Here is a 19,922-nt window from a genome sequence, read left to right on the forward strand (position 1 = left end):
AGTATACTCCATAGATGCATCTTGGTGAGCGTAGGAAAATTTTAAAATTATGCTACGATTCCCAACAGTGGCATCATGAGCCAGGCCTATGCGTAGTTACTATGCACGAGTAGAACACAAAGAAGTTGTGGGCGTTGATGTTGCCAATTCTTCTTGTCGCTACTAGTCGTTTCTTGTTTCGGCGGCATTGTAGGATGAAGCGGCCCGGACCGACCTTACACGTACGCTTACGTGAGACAGGTTCCACCGACTGACATGCACTAGTTGCATAAGGTGGCTAGCGGGTGTCTGTCTCTCCTACTTTAGTCGGAACGGATTCGATGAAAAGGGTCCTTATGAAGGGTAAATAGAAATTGGCAAATCACGTTGTGGTCATACGTAGGTAAGAAACGTTCTTGCTAGAAACCAACAAACCACGTAAAAACTTGCAACAACAATTAGAGGACGTCTAACTTGTTTTTGCAGCATGTGTTATGTGATGTGATATGGCCAGAAGATGTGATGAATGATATATGTGATGTATGAGATTGATCATATTCTTGTAATAGGAATCACGACTTTCATGTCGATGAGTATGACAACCGGCAGGAGCCATAGGAGTTGTCTTTATTATTTTGCATGACCTGCGTGTCATTGAATAACGCCATGTAAATTACTTTACTTTGTTGCTAAACGCGTTAGCCATAGAAGTAGAAGTAATCGTTGGCGTGACGACTTCATGAAGACACAATGATGGAGATCATGGTGTCATGCCGGTGACGAAGATGATCATGGTGCCCCGAAGATGGAGATCAAAGGAGCATAATGATATTGGCCATATCATGTCACTATTTGATTGCATGTGATGTTTATCATGTTTTTGCATCTTATTTGCTTAGAACGACGGTAGTAAGTAAGATGATCCCTTATGATAATTTTAAGAAAGTGTTCCCCCTAACTGTGCACCGTTGCGAAGGTTCGTTGTTTCGAAGCACCACGTGATGATCGGGTGTGATAGATTCTAACGTTCGAATACAACGGGTGTTGACGAGCCTAGCATGTACAGACATGGCCTCGGAACACACGCAATACACTTAGGTTGACTTGACGTGCCTAGCATGTACAGACATGGCCTCGGAACACGGAGGACCGAAAGGTCGAGCATGAGTCGTATAGAAGATACGATCAACATGGAGATGTTCACCGATCTTGACTAGTCCGTCTCACGTGATGATCGGACACGGCCTAGTTAACTCGGATCATGTTTCACTTAGATGACTAGAGGGATGTCTATCTGAGTGGGAGTTCATTGAGTAATTTGATTAAATGAACTTAATTATCATGAACTTAGTCTAAAATCTTTACACTATGTCTTGTAGATCAAATGGCCCACATTGTCCTCAATTTCAACGCGTTTCTAGAGAAAACCAAGCTGAAAGATGATGGCAGCAACTATACGGACTGGGTCCAGAACCTGAGGATCATCCTCATAGCAGCCAAGAAAGATTATGTCTTAGAAGCACCGCTAGGTGAAGCACCAATCCCAGAGAACCAAGACGTTATGAACGCTTGGCAGCAGCGTGCTGATGATTACTCCCTCGTTCAGTGCGACATGCTTTACAGTTTAGAACCGGGTCTCCAAAAGTGTTTTGAGAAACATGGAGCATATGAGATGTTCGAGGAGCTGAAAATGGTTTTCCAAGCTCATGCCCGGGTCGAGAGATATGAAGTCTCCGACAAGTTCTTCAGCTGTAAAATGGACGAGAATAGTTCTGTTAGTGAGCACATACTCAGAATGTCTGGGTTACATAACCGCTTGTCTCAGCTGGGAGTCAATCTCCCGGATGACGCGGTCATTGACAGAATCCTCCAGTCGCTTCCACCAAGCTACAAGAGCTTTGTGATGAACTTCAATATGCAGGGGATGGAGAAGACCATTCCTGAGGTATATTCAATGCTGAAATCAGCGGAGGTGGAGATCAGAAAAGAACATCAAGTGTTGATGGTGAATAAAACCACTAAGTTCAAGAAGGGCAAGGGTAAGAAGAACTTCAAGAAGGACGGCAAGGGAGTTGCCGCGCCCGGTAAGCCAGTTGCTGGGAAGAAGTCGAAGAATGGACCCAAGCCCGAGACTGAGTGCTTTTATTGCAAGGGAAGTGGTCACTGGAAGCGGAACTGCCCCAAATACTTAGCGGACAAGAAGGCCGGCAACACCAAAGGTATATGTGATATACATGTAATTGATGTGTACCTTACCAGTACTCGTAGTAGCTCCTGGGTATTTGATACCGGTGCGGTTGCTCATATTTGTAACTCAAAACAGGAACTACGGAATAAACGGAGACTGGCAAAGGACGAGGTGACGATGCGCGTCGGGAATGGTTCCAAGGTCGATGTGATCGCCGTCGGCACGCTACCTCTGCATCTACCTACGGGATTAGTTTTAAACCTCAATAATTGTTATTTAGTGCCAGCTTTGAGCATGAACATTGTATCTGGATCTTGTTTAATTCGAGATGGCTACTCATTTAAATCCGAGAATAATGGTTGTTCTATTTATATGAGAGATATGTTTTATGGTCATGCCCCGCTGGTTAATGGTTTATTCTTGATGAATCTCGAACGTGATGTTACACATATTCATAGTGTGAATACCAAAAGATGTAAAGTTGATAACGATAGTCCCACATACTTGTGGCACTGCCGCCTTGGTCACATTGGTGTCAAGCGCATGAAGAAGCTCCATGTAGATGGACTTTTGGAGTCTCTTGATTACGAATCATTTGACACGTGCGAACCATGCCTCATGGGTAAGATGACCAAGACTTCGTTCTTCGGAACAATGGAGCGAGCAACCAACTTATTGGAAATCATACATACTGATGTGTGCGGTCCAATGAGTGTTGAGGCTCGCGGAGGATATCGTTATGTTCTCACTCTCACTATTGACTTAAGTAGATATGGGTATGTCTACTTAATGAAACACAAGTCTGAAACCTTTGAAAAGTTCAAGGAATTTCAGAGTGAGGTTGAGAATCAACGTGACAGAAAAATAAAATTCTTACGATCAGATCGTGGTGGAGAATATTTAAGTCACGAGTTTGGTACACACTTAAGGAAATGTGGAATAGTTTCACAACTCACGCCGCCTGGAACACCTCAGAGAAACGGTGTGTCCGAACGTCGTAATCGCACTCTATTGGATATGGTGCGATCTATGATGTCTCTTACCGATTTACCGCTCTCATTTTGGGGCTATGCTTTAGAGACTGCCGCATTCACTTTAAATAGGGTTCCGTCGAAATCCGTTGAGACGACACCGTATGAATTATGGTTTGGGAAGAAACCTAAGCTGTCGTTTCTGAAAGTTTGGGGATGCGATGCTTATGTCAAGAAACTTCAACCTGAAAAGCTCGAACCCAAGTCGGAGAAATGCGTCTTCATAGGATACCCTAAGGAAACTATTGGGTATACCTTCTACCTCAGATCCGAAGGCAAGATCTTCGTTGCCAAGAACGGGTCCTTTCTAGAGAAGGAGTTTCTCTCGAAAGAATTAAGTGGGAGGAAAGTGGAACTTGATGAGGTGATAGTCACCCCTTCCGAACCGGAAAGTAGCGCAGCGCGGGAAAATGTTCCTGTGGTGCCTACACCGACTGGGGAGGAAGTTAATGATGATGATCATGAAGCTTTGGATCAAGTTACTACTGAACTTCGTAGGTCCACAAGGACACGTTCCGCACCAGAGTGGTACGGCAACCCTGTCCTAGAAATCATGTTGTTAGACAACGGTGAACCTTCGAACTATGAAGAAGCGATGGCGGGCCCGGATTCCGACAAATGGCTAGAAGCCATGAAATCCGAGATAGAATCCATGTATGAAAACGAAGTATGGACTTTGACTGACTTGCCCGATGATCGGCGAGCCATAGAAAACAAATGGATCTTTAAGAAGAAGACAGACGCGGATGGTAATGTGACCATCTATAAGGCTCGACTTGTCGCTAAGGGTTATCGACAAGTTCAAGGGGTTGACTACGATGAGACTTTCTCACCCGTAGCGAAGCTGAAGTCCGTCTGAATCATGTTAGCAATTGCCGCATACTATGATTATGAGATATGGCAGATGGACGTCAAAACGGCATTCCTTAATGGCTTCCTTAAGGAAGAATTTTATATGATGCAGCCGGAAGGTTTTGTCGATCCTAAGAATGCTAACAAAGTATGCAAGCTCCAGCGCTCAATTTATGGGCTGGTGCAAGCATCTCGGAGTTGGAACATTCGCTTTGATGAGATGATCAAAGCGTTTGGGTTTACACAGACTTATGGAGAAGCCTGTGTTTACAAGAAAGTGAGTGGGAGCTCTGTAGCATTTCTCATATTATATGTGGATGACATATTATTGATGGGAAATGATATAGAATTCTTGGAAAGTATAAAGGCCTATTTGAATAAGTGTTTTTCAATGAAGGACCTTGGAGAAGCTGCTTATATATTAGGCATCAAGATCTATAGAGATAGATCAAGACGCCTCATTGGTCTTTCACAGAGTACATACCTTGACAAGATATTGAAGAAGTTCAATATGGATCAGTCCAAGAAGGGGTTCTTGCCTGTATTGCAAGGTGTGCAATTGAGCACGGCTCAATGCCCGACCACGGCAGAAGATAGAGAAAAGATGAGTGTCATCCCCTATGCCTCGGCCATAGGGTCTATTATGTATGCCATGCTGTGTACCTGACCTGATGTAAACCTTGCCGTAAGTTTGGTAGGAAGGTACCAAAGTAATCCCGGCATGGAACACTGGACAGCGGTCAAGAATATCCTAAAGTACCTGAAAAGGACTAAGGATATGTTTCTCGTTTATGGAGGTGACGAAGAGCTCGTCGTAAAGGGTTACGTCGACGCTAGCTTCGACACAGATCTGGATGACTCGAAGTCACAAACCGGATACGTGTATATTTTGAATGGAGGAGCAGTAAGCTGGTGCAGTTGCAAGCAAAGCGTCGTGGCGGGATCTACATGTGAAGCGGAGTACATGGCAGCCTCGGAGGCAGCACAGGAAGCAGTCTGGATGAAGGAGTTCATTACCGACCTAGGGGTGATTCCCAATGCGTCGGGCCCGATGACTCTCTTCTGTGACAACACTGGAGCTATTGCACTTGCGAAGGAGCCCAGGTTTCACAGGAAGACCAGGCATATCAAGCGTCGCTTCAACTCCATTCGTGAAAGTGTTCAAAATGGAGACATAGATATTTGTAAAGTACATACGGACCTGAATGTAGCAGATCCGTTGACTAAACCTCTCCCTAGAGCAAAACATGATCAACACCAGGACGCAATGGGTGTTCGATTCATCACAATGTAACTAGATTATTGACTCTAGTGCAAGTGGGAGACAGTTGGAAATATGCCCTAGAGGCAATAATAAATGGTTATTATTATATTTCTTTGTTCATGGTAATTGTCTATTGTTCATGCTATAATTGTGTTATCCGGAAATCGTAATACATGTGTGAATACATAGACCACAACGTGTCCCTAGTAAGCCTCTAGTTGACTAGCTCGTTGATCAACAGATAGTCATGGTTTCCTGGCTATGGACATTGGATGTCATTGATAACGGGATCACATCATTAGGAGAATGATGTGATGGACAAGACCCAATCCTAAGCATAGCATAAAAGATCGTGTAGTTTCGTTTGCTAGAGCTTTTCCAATGTCAAGTATCTTTTCCTTAGACCATGAGATCGTGCAACTCCCGGATACCGTAGGAATGCTTTGGGTGTGCCAAACGTCACAACATAACTGGGTGACCATAAAGGTGCACTACAGGTATCTCCGAAAGTGTCTGTTGGGTTGGCATGGATCGAGACTGGGATTTGTCACTCTGTATGACGGAGAGGTATCTCTGGGCCCACTCGGTAATGCATCATCATAATGAGCTCAATGTGACTAAGGCGTTAGTCACGGGATCATGCATTGCGGTACGAGTAAAGAGACTTGCCGGTAACGAGATTGAACAAGGTATTGGGATACCGACGATCGAATCTCGGGCAAGTAACATACCGATTGACAAAGGGAATTGCATACGGGATTGACTGAATCCTCGACATCGTGGTTCATCCGATGAGATCATCGTGGAACATGTGGGAGCCAACATGGGTATCCAGATCCCGCTGTTGGTTATTGACCGGAGAGGCGTCTCGGTCATGTCTGCGTGTCTCCCGAACCCGTAGGGTCTACACACTTAAGGTTCAGTGACGCTAGGGTTGTAGAGATATGTGTATGCGGAAACCCGAAAGTTGTTCGGAGTCCCGGATGAGATCCCGGACGTCACGAGGAGTTCCGGAATGGTCCGGAGGTGAAGAATTATATATAGGAAGTCAAGTTTCGGCCACCGGGAAAGTTTCGGGGGTTACCGGTATTGTACCGGGACCACCGGAAGGGTCCCGGGGGTCCACCGGGTGGGGCCACCTATCCCGGAGGGCCCCGTGGGATGAAGTGGGAAGGGAACCAGCCCCTAGTGGGCTGGGCGCCCCCCCCCATGGGCCTCCCCCCATGCGCCTAGGGTTAGAAACCCTAGGGTGGGGGGGCTTCCCACTTGCCTTGGGGGGTAAGTTACCCCCCTGGCCGCCGCCCCCCACCCTAGATGGGTTCTGGCCGGCGCCCCCCCTCCCAGGGGGCCTATATAAAGGGGGAGGGGGAAGGAGGGCAGCAATACTACGGCCTTGGGCGCCTCCCTCCCCCCTGCTACACCTCTCCCTCTCGTAGAAGCTCGGCGTAGCCCTGCCGGCATCCCGCTACATCCACCACCACGCCGTCGTGCTGCTAGATCTCCATCAACCTCTCCTTCCCCCTTGCTGGATCAAGAAGGAGGAGACGTCGCTGCACCGTACGTGTGTTGAACGCGGAGGTGTCGTCCGTTCGGCACTCGGTCATCGGTGATTTGAATCACGGCGAGTACGACTCCGTCATCCACGTTCATTGGAACGCTTCCGCTCGCGATCTACAAGGGTATGTAGATGCACTCCTTTCCCTTCGTTGCTAGTATACTCCATAGATGCATCTTGGTGAGTGTAGGAAAATTTTATAATTATGCTACGATTCCCAACAGCCACCACGGGCCAGACCACTCCTCGTACAGTTCGGTTGCTGGGGCAGATAAGTGGACAGGAGATGTTGATCCTAGTGGACTCGGGCAGCTCTCATAGCTTTCTCAGCGATACAGTGGTGGAACGACTTCAACTACCAGTTCAAGAGATGGCCACAGTTGCAGTCAAAATAGCAGACGGGGGAACCTTATCATGTTCTGGAGTGGTACAAGCATGCAAATGGAAGACGCAAGGACATGAATTTGCCACTGATCTCAGAGTGTTGGCACTTGGTTGCTATGATATGATAGTGGGCATGGATTGGCTGGAATCATGTGGACCTATGTGGGTCGATTGGTCCGCGAAGCAACTGACATTCACTCATGAAGGGCGGCAGATTCAGTTGACAGGGGTGCAAACGCAATTACAACAAGTCCAACAAATCTCCTCTGCTCAGTTGCATGCACTAGAAGAGGCTCATGCGGTAGCTCACATTATCTGTTTGCATGCAGTTGGGAATGATGTGGTGGTGGAGCACATACCAGTGGAAGTCCAGGCAGTGCTGCAAGAGTACAGTGTGGTGTTTGAGAAGCCCACTGACCTTCCTCCACACCGCACTTCGGACCATGCAATTCCCATTATCCCTGGAGCCAAGCCGGTCAATATTCGACCATATCACTATACTCCTGAACAAAAGACAGAGATTGAGATGCAAGTGAAGGAAATGCTTAAAGTTGGATTGATAGTGCCTAGTACAAGCCCGTTCTCATCACCAGTGTTGCTGGTGAAGAAGAAGGACATGACCTGGCGTCTCTGCGTGGACTATCGCCAGCACGTATCAATTGCCCGTCATCGACGAGCTGTTGGATGAGCTTGCAGGGTCGTGCTGGTTCTCAAAGATGGATCTGCGAGCGGGCTACCATCAAATCAGGTTGCGGGAAGAGGATGAACCAAAAACAGCATTTACAACACACCAAGGGCACTTTCAGTTCAAGGTGTTGCCCTATGGAGTGACCGGAGGACCAGCAACATTCCAAGGAGGGATGAACACGGTGCTGAGCCCCTTGCTCAGACATGGAGTGCTCGTTTTCATGGATGATATCCTCACACACTCAGCAACCCTAGAAGCACATGTGGAATTGTTGCGACAAGTGTTGAGTATTTTGGCACAGCATGGCCTGAAGGTCAAAATGTCCAAATGCTCCTTTGCACAACGCAAGATTGACTACTTGGGACACACAATAATCAAGGAAGGTGTGGCCACTGATGAGAGCAAGATCATAGAAGTCCGTGATTGGCCGTGGCCAGAGTCAGCTCGCAAGCTGCGAGGGTTCTTGGGGTTAGCAGGGTACTACCGTAAGTTCGTCAGAAACTTCGGCATCATATCTCGGCCCTTGACTGATATGTTGAAGAAAGGCACCCTCTTCATTTGGACACCGATAGTGGAGGCAGCATTTGCAGAGTTGAAGCGGGCGCTAATCCATGCCCCAGTGCTCACCTTACCCGATTTCAACAAGAAATTCGTCGTGGAAACGGATGCAAGTGCTACGGGTGTTGGCGCTGTCCTAATGCAAGACTCCCACCCCTTGGCCTACTTGAGTAAGGCATTGGCGCCACGCAACCTTGGCCTATCAGCGTATGAAAAAGAGTGTCTTGCCCTGATTTTGGCTGTTGATCACTGGCGGCCGTATTTACAGCATGCAGAGTTTGTAGTGCGCACTGACCAGAAGAGCTTGCTGAATCTGACCGACCAGAGGCTAAACACACAAATCCAGCAACGAGCCTTCACGAAATTGGTGGGACTGCAGTTCCAGATCCAGTACAAGGCAGGCATCACTAACAAGGCAGCGGATGCGCTCTCGCGGCGTGAGCATGACACTGAAGCAGAGGTTGCAGCGATCTCAGTTTGCAAGCCGGCATGGTTAGAAGCAGTGGCCGTCAGTTATCGCCAGGATAAGGAAATTCAAAACAAAATGGCGCAAATCACGCTGGACCCTGGAAGTGACCCAGATTACTCCCTGAAGGATGGCGTCATGCGCTACAAGGGGCGTATATGGATTGGCTCGGATAACACAATCCAGCAATCACTGATCAAAGCTCTCCATGACAGTGCAGTGGGTGGGCACTCAGGCTTCTATGCCATGTATCACAGAATCAAGAACCTCTTCTTCTGGAAAGGCATGAAGTCTCAGATTAAACAGTACGTCAAGGAGTGTGTCACTTACCAGCGTGCGAAGACAGAACGAATCGCTCCCGCGGGGCTGTTGCAACCCCTGCCCATTCCAAAGCGACCCTGGGCGGTGATCTCTCTGGATTTCATCGAAGGCCTTCCCAAATCTGGAGGGCATGATGTGATCTTGGTAGTGGTGGATAAGTTCTCCAGATATGCTCATTTCGTGCCATTAACTCATCCCTTCACAGCCTTGACTGTTGCTACAGCCTTCATGAAGAACATCTTTCGACTCCACGGGCTGCCCTTGGCGATTATATCTGACAGAGACCGAATCTTCACAAGTGCAGTTTGGTAGGAGTTGTTCAAGCTGTCCCAGACTCAGTTACGTTTGAGTTCGTCGTACCATCCACAAACTGACGGGCAAACAGAGCGCGTAAACCAGTGCCTGGAAGGATATATGCGCTGTGCAGTGCATTCGTGCCTCGGCAATTGGATCAGATGGTTATTCCTGGCTGAATATTGGTATAACACAACATTCCACTCCTCTCTAGGGCGTACCCCGTTTGAAGTAATCTACGGACATCTGCCAAGGGAGTTTGCTCTCACTCAAGTGGGAGAAAGCGCAGTGCCGGACCTGGCAGCTTGGCTACAGGAACGAGAAGTGATGGTTCAACACTTACAGCAACAACTGAAGCATGCTTAGGACCGTATGAAAACTCAGGCAGACAAACATCGCACGGACCATCCGTTCGAGGTGGGTGATATGGTCTTCCTCAAACTCCAGCCATTCATCCAAACGTCAGTTGCACAGCGCCCTTACCAGAAGCTGGTGTTCCGTTACTACGGCCCCTACCAAGTGCTCGCCAAGATCGGGAAAGTGGCGTACAAACTCCAGTTGCCGAATGACAGTAAGATACACCGGTGGTGCATGTCTCCCAACTGAAGAAAGCTATTGGTCCTAGCACCCAGGTGAGTCAAGATCTTCCTCCTGCTAATTCCATTCTGCAGGCCGAACACCAGCCAGAGGCCATTCTGGATACCAAGCTGGTCCATGTTCAAGGAGAGATGCAGCCCCGTCTTCTGGTACAGTGGAGTGCGCTACCCCCATCGCTAGCCACTTGGGAAGAACCTGCAGAGCTTCGTCGTCGATTTCCAACAACAACATCGGCTTGGGGACAAGCCTCAACTCAAGGGGGGGAGGATGTCACGACTGACAAGGCATCCCCACTGGCTAACAAGCAGGAAGAGGAACAGGTCAAGGCGCCAGCTGGCTCGACGAAGGAATCAGCCCTTAGCGGGCGGCGTGTGTCTCGGATGTGTGGCCATGTTGGGCCGGAGTGAGCCTGCGAGCTCCATGTTAAGTAGGTGGGTTGGCACCAGTCGTGGGCATCGAATTGTATCCGGCTAAATTGATAGAGAGAAGCTGCTCTTCTCCTGGTATCCACTTTCCCCTTCTCCTCCTACCGATCTCACCTACTCCTCCTCCTCCTCCCTCCTCAGATCTAGATCGAACTGGTAGATCGGGCCTGTTACAATGTAGTCCATAGTAAAGTTTATAAAAAGACTTATATTTAGGAACGGATGGAGTATAAAAAAGGGCGCGATGCAGGCCCAGCAGGCCCACAGAGAGGACAAAATATATGGTTAACACAGATAGAAGAAATTGTTTCGGGATCAATTAGTTATACACATGTGAACACAGCCAAGCTGGTCACCATAGCAAGCCTCCACCCAGGCTTGCTTTATTAGTAGGTAAAAATAAAGATAAAGAAATATAAGCAGGGTTACATATAGGAGGGCATCACCCAACTTGCGCCTGATCGTGTGTAGATCATGGGGAGACAGGGTTGGACCAAGTCACCTGTCTAACACACCATGTCCCAAACGTCCGCCTTTGGTTATAAAGTCTCATTCTTGCTGATGAACTAACGTCCGCCTCCGGTAATAAAGTCCCATTCTTGTTTATGAAAAAGATGATTTATACGAAGTCTTGTTCTGATCCTTTGTGGCACGCACCAACGTGTCTTGAACTGTTGGAGCTGAGTTGTATTACTGAATACATTGGGGGTGTTTGTTTACAAAGGCTTATTGATGTAGGGACTTAAAAAAATCTTTTTTAGTCTCATCTAAACCAACCAAACAGGAAAGACTTGGGATTTAAAGTGGGCATTTGAGAATTATGAAATAAGACCCTCAAGGAGAGTCTTGTTTGAACTTTTAGCTGTAAAATGGTCTTTTAGTCCATGTTTAGTCTTAGAAACCAAACAGGTAGGCACCTTTTAAAGACTAGCAACTTTTTAGTTGGGACTAAAAAAAGTCCTAAGACTTATGAACCAAGTCTTAGAACCAAACAGGGCCATTGTTACCTGTAGTTGACAATTGGACCCGTTTCTTACCTGTAGTTGACAATTGGACCCGTTTCTGTTGTTCTATCTTTCAACTGTGTTCAAATATGTTTTTTCTCAATGCAACTGATCTGAACGCAGCTGGATCGCTGGGCAGGAAATGTGAATTTCGTGTAACAATTTTTTGCCTCTTTGATTCGCGGGATTCCAAAATCAACGGGATAGGGGAAAAAATAGGATTGCAATGTCATAGCCCATATGAATCCTAGCTTGTTTGACTCATCCAAAAGCAAATAACATAACTACTACTACTGGTGACAACTCCCCCTGACCAGTCAACATCAGTATTCCTTGCCGCTAAACAACTACTATGGGTTAGCTACTGACAACTCCCAGACCCTTACTAGAACATCACTATTCATCGCCACTCTCTCCAGCCTTGTTCTCTTGGATAAGCTGCTTGATTAGGTCCCGCAGATCAGCCCTCAGTCTCGAGACACTCTGGACAGACACCTGTGCCTGTACGTCTGTGAACCAATCGGTTCCCCGCTGCTGCCGTGGTCGAGTGTACCAGTCCAATATGGCCTTTGCCACCGCCGCGACGTAGAGGCCACAGTCACAGCCGTTGTTCTGCTGCGGGGTGGGCCCCTCGTAGAGAATTGCAGCACCAAACCTGCCAGGAAGTAGCTGCCGAATTCCGTTGGCGTATCGCTCGGCATGGCTGCGGTTGGCGTTCCCACTACTGTCATGATGAACGAAGCGCGGGCAGAAAGGATTAGACGCACCGTCGACGACGAGGAGGGACCAATGATTGCCACCATCCCCCTTATCAGGGTCATCACTGTCCGAGACAGGAAGTAGCAGGAGTGGGAAGGAATCAAGATCATACTCCGCGCCGAAGGACGGTCTAATAGAGATACCAATGGCCGCTGAGGCATCCAAGAAGCGAATATCCTTGCAGTTGAGAATCGAGGAGTAGTGAACAACACAAAACTGAATAATGGCATCTGTGACAAATTCTCGCCCAATCAAGCTGTCAACGTCAGTTCTGTAGAGCGAGACACCTTGGTAATTCAGCAAGACCTTATTCACATCCTCAGCATCAGCAGGGGCAGAGGCCGCTCGGTCAGCTAACACACTGTCGTCTAGATTAGACATGATTTCAGTTCCCTTACCGCTCTCCAGACTTGTTCTCATTCACATCCTTAGCATCAGCAGGGGCAGAGGCCGCTCGGTCAGCTAACACACTGTCGTCTAGATTAGACATGATATCAGTTTCCTTACCGCTCCCTCCAGCCTTGTTCTCATTCACATCCTTAGCATCAGCAGGGGCAGAGGCCGCTCGGTCAGCTAACACACTGTCGTCTAGATTAGACATGATTTCAGTTTCCTTACCGCTCCCTCCAGCCTTGTTCTCATTCACATCCTTAGCACTGTCGTCTAGATTAGACATGATTTCAGTTTCCTTACCGCTCATTCCAGACTTGTTCTCATTCTCTTGAATGAGTTGCCTGATTATGTCCCGTATCTTAACCCTCAGTCTGGAAACACTTTCGGCAGATACTTGTTCCTGTATGTCTCTGAACCAATCTGTTCCCTGCTGCCGCTGTGGACGATTGTACCAGTCCAATACTGACTTTGCCACTGCTGCGACGTAGACACCACAGTCATACTCATTGGTCTGCTTCGGGGTGGGCCCCTCGCAGAGAATTGCATCACCAAACTTGTCAGCAAGCAGCTCGCGAATTGCCTTGGCATATCGCTCGGCATGGCTGCGGTTGGCGTTCCCACTACTGTCATGATGCACTAAGCGTGGGCACAAGGGATCAGTAACGCTATCGAGGATGAGGAGGGACCAATGATTGCCACCATACCCACGCTCAGGGTGAAGATTGTTTGAGACAAGTAGAACAAGTGGGAGCGAACCGAGATCATACTGCTCGCCGAAGTCCGGGTAAATACAAATGGCAGTGGAAAGTGAGGCACCCAAGAAGCGAACATCCTTGCAGTTGAGGGTGGAGCAGTAGAGAGCAACACAGAACCGGATGATGGCATCGGTGATGAATGCTGGCTCATTCAAGCTGTCAACGTCAGCTCTGTAGAGCGAGACACCTTGGTGCTTCAGCAAGACCTTATCCTCAGAGGCAGAGGCCGCTCGGTCAGCTAACGCATCATCGTCCAGATTAGAAATGCTTTTGGTTTCCTCATCTTGGGCACTCCTAGGTCTATCATCATACCTGCAGTCACAAAACATACAAAAGAAAATGATTTGATAGCCAGTAAGAAAAGTTATCCATGAAAACATGTATTAAATGCTACACCTTTAGGGAAAAATGAGCAATTTATTATTATCAGACAACCTAAAATAAATAACTTGCAAGAAGCTTTGCGTACTGCAACTAGTAAATTTACGAAAAAAACTCACTCTGATTTCTTGAAGTGTGTCCATACAGGGGAAAACCTACAAAACCAGATCACAAAACTAATTAAACTAACAATGAATAGAAGACAGATATGCTGATTAATAAAACAAGTAAAACAAATACTTACGGTCCATCACAAGTAAACCTCATCATGTACCAAATCAATTCTGATATTGCTGGCCCAAGACGACCATCAAGCATCAATTGAATGATTATAAGATTTTTCACCTTTTGACCATCCTTCTGTTGAGCCGAAACAAAAAGAGTTATGCTTGAACTGTCCAATACAATAAACTTTAAAGTGATCTAGCAGTCTAGGTACATTCAGTGCAGGGAACACTCATTTCATCGAGTCATGCGAAATTTCTTGTTCTAAGGGGCTGGGTACAGAGGAAGCAGCAAACGTACCTTTGTGTGATCAAAAGCGTGCTCTATGAAATATCGACCATATTGAAGGCATTTCCAGTAGGTTTCGTCCATGAACCTATCAAGGATCTTGCCCTTGTGTTTTTGCTTCGTGCTGCTCCCTTGGGGTTTCTCTGGGGTTTGCTTCGTGCTGCTCCCTTGGGGTTTCTGCTTGGGGATGCTCCCTTGGGGTTTCTCTGGGGTTTGCTTCGTGCTGCTCCCTTGGGGTTTCTGCTTGGGGATGCTCCCTTGGGGTTTCTCTGGGGTCCTCCCTTGGGGTTTCTCCTGGGCCATGCTCCCTTCAGTATTCTCCTGGGCGGTGCTCCCTTCGGTATTCTCCTTGGTGGTGCTCCCGTGGGGATTCTCCTTCCTCTTCGGATTCTGCTGAGTTTTCTTGAGAGTGTCCGCATAGTGATAAACTCCGCTGAAGGGCACGCCTTGTTGCGCATGCCTCGCCCACTTTCTCTGATTAGACCTAGCTGATAGTCTAGGAAGCGCGGGCCCCAGCTTACCCTCATTAAGGTACCTTCTTAAAGACTGAACCACAACAAACAATTCACGGAGAAGTGTTGAGCAAACCAACGGCGCCTTGAATGCAAAATGATTTTGCAAAAATACAAGGAACTCCTCGTATTCTTCTGGATTTTTCTGATGATGAGGCATAAGCTGCATGATATCTTGTTGAAATACATCAAAGTATGCTGGAGGTCCAGCAACTTTGCTTCTATAGTGCCTCTGCAAATTCTTGATTAAGGTAGTCAGGTCGACACAGATGTTATTTTGATTGAATTCTTCAACAGCTGGTTTATCTATGATGAATTGGCCGTCAATGACTTTCATGTCAGAGTCAACAAAGTTCCCACCCCATGACTTTCTCAGGGCATGATTTCTTAATATATAGGCCAGATATCCTAAACCCGCTTGTCGTCCATCGAGGGAGGTTGCGTTTTCCCACGTCCCGTTATAAGTTTGATATGACCATACAAGGACCATATACTTGGCATAATCAGAGAAGGATATAACTCTACAATAAAGAAAAACATCACAACAAACATTACAGCAAGAACAGAAGAAACAAAATAAGGTTCAGCATTCTTGGTGTTCAGTCATTGCTATTTTACGGACATACCTTCTTTGTGCAGGCATATCATCATGAAATATTAGCTCGACTCTTTTCTTTATAACTTCTTCAGCATCAAATTCTTGCTTTATCATGAAGTCGATAACCGGTTGGGTTAACAGTTCAGTGAAGCTACAAGTAAGATTTTGGTAAAATTCCATACTGATGCAGGGTAGGATACGAAGCTATAAAAGATGTGGCTGGCGATAACTTACCTTTCAATGTTCCCTTGAATAGCTAAAGCAAGAACTAGATTATGTATCGCAATATCAGAAATCCGAACTTCAAATTTAAACAGTGTAACACTCTTCATGAAGTTCAACAAGGTTGGGAAATAATATACATCACTTTCTCCGTATATGTACCTACCACAATAAAATAAAAATTATTTGTATCATACCACATATTAAATTGAGAAAAACCAGTATAATCAAGTAGGCCTTACTTTTCCAGAAAGTCTGAAAAAGCAAGCTTCCATATGACTGATGTAGGAAGGAGCACCGGCACTTCACTCGCATCAGGCACAGATGCTGTTTGACTACAGGTAGAATGGGAAATTGTTTTTATCAAAATGACCAAGAGTTTGTAAATTAGATACTGTTTTCATATTACACGGAACAGCGAGAGAAATAGAACCATGTGGAACTTACCCATTCAGACTATCCGAAGAGGCAGGTGCATATGCAACTCTACCAGGACTGGTTGGCCTCTCCAATTTTTTGTCGGCGCTGGAGAGCACCGGCACTTTACTCGCATCAGCCAAAGATGTTGTTTGACTGCAGGTAGAATGGGAAAAAAAATTAGCAAAATAACCAAGAGTTTGTCAGTAAGATACTGTTTTCATATTAGACGGAACAACAAGAGAAATAGAACCATGTGGAACTTACCCATTCAGACTATCCAAAGGGGCAGCAGGTGCATATGCAACTATAACAGGATTGGGTGGCCCCTCCAATTTGTCGTCGTGGCTGCAGGTAAAGAATTTGAGTGGAAATCTTGTAAAGTAGTCAATTAGACAGTTAATACTGTAAGTATAGACAGGTAGAGCGATGTTACTATTTGAGTAGAGGAAAACATAAGACTATGCAACTTAAACACTTAGCTAGCACATACTCTTCGGTTGAGTTCAGCGGTACATTAGTCACTTCTTGTGTGATTGGAGATGACGAAGGAGTAGGTACATTAGTCACTTCTTGTGTGATTGGAGATGACGAAGGAGTAGGTACAATATCTGAATTTGGTCTGCATATATTAAAAAAATCATGAATAACCGAAGTAAAAAGTAAATAGTCTATTAGAGACTACTATGTGTTTTGATAGAATGAGCATGCATCTTTTTCATTTTCAGTTCGCACCTCTTCCTTCTCATTTTCTTATCCTGTTTTTTTGCTTCACTATCTGCCAACCTTTTTTGCCAATCAACAACCCACTCTCTACCCTGTTCATTTAGAGTTAGCCAACAAAATTAGAGGTCTGGTCTTGCAAAGGAATTGCTGAGATTTGGCAAAAACTTACCGCCTTATTTGGTTGCTCGTCGGCGGGAAGAGGGACAAAATTGTCGGTGAATAACACTTGCTCTTCGAAACCCTGTTAATAAGAAAGATAATTATCTTGTAAAATAGATAATGTCGAGTTAATGTTGCACTAGGGGAATGTTTAACACACCATAGTTAAAGATTTCCAAATTGCGGTGGGGGGAATGTCTTGGGTGTCCCCTTCTGTCACAAGGACATATAAGTTTCCTTTATGCTACACAAAATAAATAAGAGATTATAATACTTGTTGTGCCCCTGTATTTCAACTGATATCTAAATGAAAGAAATGTAATACCTTATACATCAAATTAAGATGTTTTCTATATAACGCACAAAGGTTCCCTTCAGCAATAGCATCATTATTACTCATCAGAAGTTTAATGCCTTGTTGAGTTAACTCAGTCTGAGAATTCTGTAAAAATTCACTTGCAATTTCCATTCCCTTCAGTACAAGTGTTGGATTCTGAGAAATTTTGCCGCGAAGCTTATTGTACTTATCCTGATATTGAATGAACAAAATATAAGGGTTGTAAAAAGTACAGTTTCTACAAACACTGGTCTATCTACAAATACTGATCTAACTAATGTATAGAGTACCTCATGGGGAAGAATTCATCCATGCAGGATTGGTATATTCAAATGACAAAGGGTAGAAATGATTGGAGAATCAAGAAAACCAGAGGTGCTGCGTCAAATCAGACATAACAAAACATGTTAAGGCAGAAGGTAAACACTAAATAGAAGGGATATATTTACAAAAGGATAATGTCTTTTTCACATACAATATGTTAATCGGTTGAATGCTAGATCCGTCTAGCTGCAATAATGTGGACAACGAGGCACCCGTAGCTACCTTCCTCTCGTCCTTCGTCCAGTCTTTTGTTTGATCCTGTTTGATGTGCGTCACTGCCTTATCCCCAAGGGATGCTGCCATGTTCCGCAGATCATAAACGGAGATAAAATCGACTGTCTTGTCGAACTTAAAGCACGACGGATCGGTGAGGAGAAAGTAATTCACTACGGCAACTGTCGTAGGCCACACAGGAACATTATGATAACATATAATATGAGTTTGCTTGCCCTTGAATTCGACAGGTCGCAACCTGTACTTCAACGTTTTAGGGTCGGCCATTTAGGCTCTGGGTCGCCCGGAGAGCTCGGGCGACGCAGTGCGGGCCAGCGGCAAAGACGATCTACAAAGATCTAGCGGCGGCGGCGGCGGCGGCGGCGAAGCAGCGAGGAACGGGGTGGCTGTGGGGGACGAGTAAGACCTGGGAGGCAGCGTGGGCGGCGGCGGTGTTAGGGTCAGCCATTTATGCTCTGGGTCGCCGGAAGAGCTCGGGGCGACGCAGTGTGGGCCGGCGGCGGCGGTGGCAAAGACGACCTAGTAGTAAGATCTAAAGGCGGCGGCGGCGAAGTTGCGAGGAGCGGGGCGGCAGCGTGGGCGGCGGCGTCGGAGGCTCGGAGGTGAACGTGCTCTCGGGTGGAGGGTTTCGGGGCATGTGTCGGGTGGCGGCGGCGGCGGGACGAGAGAATAGTGCAGTGCGTGGGTCGGGCGAGCCACCTGCGGCATTTAGGGTCTGCGTGGAGGCGTAAATCTCGTACGTAACGGGCCGGCCCATGTGGGTCGCGAATCTTTTTTATTGCGAATGTCGCTCACCTGTTTTTTTTTCTTCCGTCTGATATTCAAGTTATAAAGAATACACCTCTTTGCACGACACCAATGACTGACTTCTGGGCATGGCAATTTGAAAAGAAAGGTGCATTTTCTGTCAGGTCGGCATATCGAATGTTGGTGAATTTGAGAAATATGAGAGATAACTTGCTCGATCAAAGAGGAGATTCATCCAACAGCACGGCAGATGAGAAGTGCTAGTCATCTTTGTGGAACACCAAAGTTCCAAGCAAAATTAGAACTTTTCTTTGGAGGCTCGCAAGACATTCTTTGCTGTCAGAGGATGTGCGCCACCATAGAAACATGTGTGACACAGATTCTTGCCAACTATGTGGAGCAGTTGATTCATGGAGGCACTCGTTGATTGATTGCACAGCGTCGAGGTGTGTGTGGGCCTTAGGTGACGAGGAATTAACTGATCATATTGTTGAGTCTCAAGAACCCAATGCTAAACATTGGCTCTTCAACATGATGGATGCATTATCACATATGGAGTTTGTGAAGATGACCGTCACTCTTTGGGCAATATGGACTGCGCATAGAAAAGCTATACATGAGTCAATATTTCAAAGCCCAATGTCGACTCACCGCTTCATAGAAAGGTTCATTGCCAAGTTGGATGGTGTGAATATGATTGTTAGCACTTCCACTCCGGCTGGACGCGCACATGCAATAATGAGGCGGAGCTCTTGGAAAGCACCTCCAAGCGGACATGTTAAAATCCATGTAGATGGGGGTCTGTCCCATGATAGGCGTGTTGGAGCTGCGACAGCAGTGTGCAGGGATGAACATGGTCAGTACCTCGGGTCCTCGGCAATTGTTCTACCTCGGGTTATAAATCCTACAATTTTAGAGTCCATTGCTTGTCGTAAGGCCTTGGCACTTGCGGCTGATTTATCTTTGGATCACTTGGTGATTGCATGTGACTGCAAGCCAATTGCGGATGACATCAAAAAGGGGATAGGAGGCCCCCATATCACGGTCGTCAAGGAGATAAATAATAGAAGAGGGTATTTTGCTAGTTGTGATTTTGTATTTGAAGGTCGTGCTTCGAATCTAGAGGCGCACAACCTTGTGAAATTTTCCGTCTCACTTCCGCAGGGTTGCCATTTGTGGCTTCTATCCCCTCATGACCCCCTTTGTATCCCTATGAACATAGTTTCTAATTAATAAAGT

At 46.4% G+C, this 19,922-nt stretch overlaps 1 protein-coding gene across 1 annotated transcript; it reads right to left on the reverse strand.

Annotated features, from left to right (window-relative positions):
- Nucleotides 1–11,882: 11,882 nt before the first annotated feature.
- LOC109778554 (uncharacterized) lies at nucleotides 11,883–18,443 on the reverse strand. The gene is made up of 16 exons (XM_073505715.1): nucleotides 17,925–18,443; nucleotides 17,367–17,570; nucleotides 17,202–17,285; nucleotides 17,052–17,123; nucleotides 16,892–16,974; nucleotides 16,650–16,778; nucleotides 16,424–16,504; nucleotides 16,187–16,312; nucleotides 15,982–16,074; nucleotides 15,752–15,901; nucleotides 15,546–15,668; nucleotides 14,420–15,440; nucleotides 14,139–14,254; nucleotides 14,014–14,049; nucleotides 12,764–13,825; nucleotides 11,883–12,636 (listed from the first exon to the last, which is right to left on the reverse strand). Exons 1-16 carry the CDS (start codon nucleotides 18,201–18,203, stop codon nucleotides 12,003–12,005), a joined length of 4,293 nt encoding a protein of 1,430 aa, XP_073361816.1. The 5' UTR covers nucleotides 18,204–18,443; the 3' UTR covers nucleotides 11,883–12,002.
- Nucleotides 18,444–19,922: the final 1,479 nt, after the last annotated feature.

The sequence above is a fragment of the Aegilops tauschii genome, chromosome 7 (genome assembly GCF_002575655.3).
Source record: "Aegilops tauschii subsp. strangulata cultivar AL8/78 chromosome 7, Aet v6.0, whole genome shotgun sequence".
Classification (NCBI taxonomy): domain Eukaryota; kingdom Viridiplantae; phylum Streptophyta; class Magnoliopsida; order Poales; family Poaceae; genus Aegilops; species Aegilops tauschii.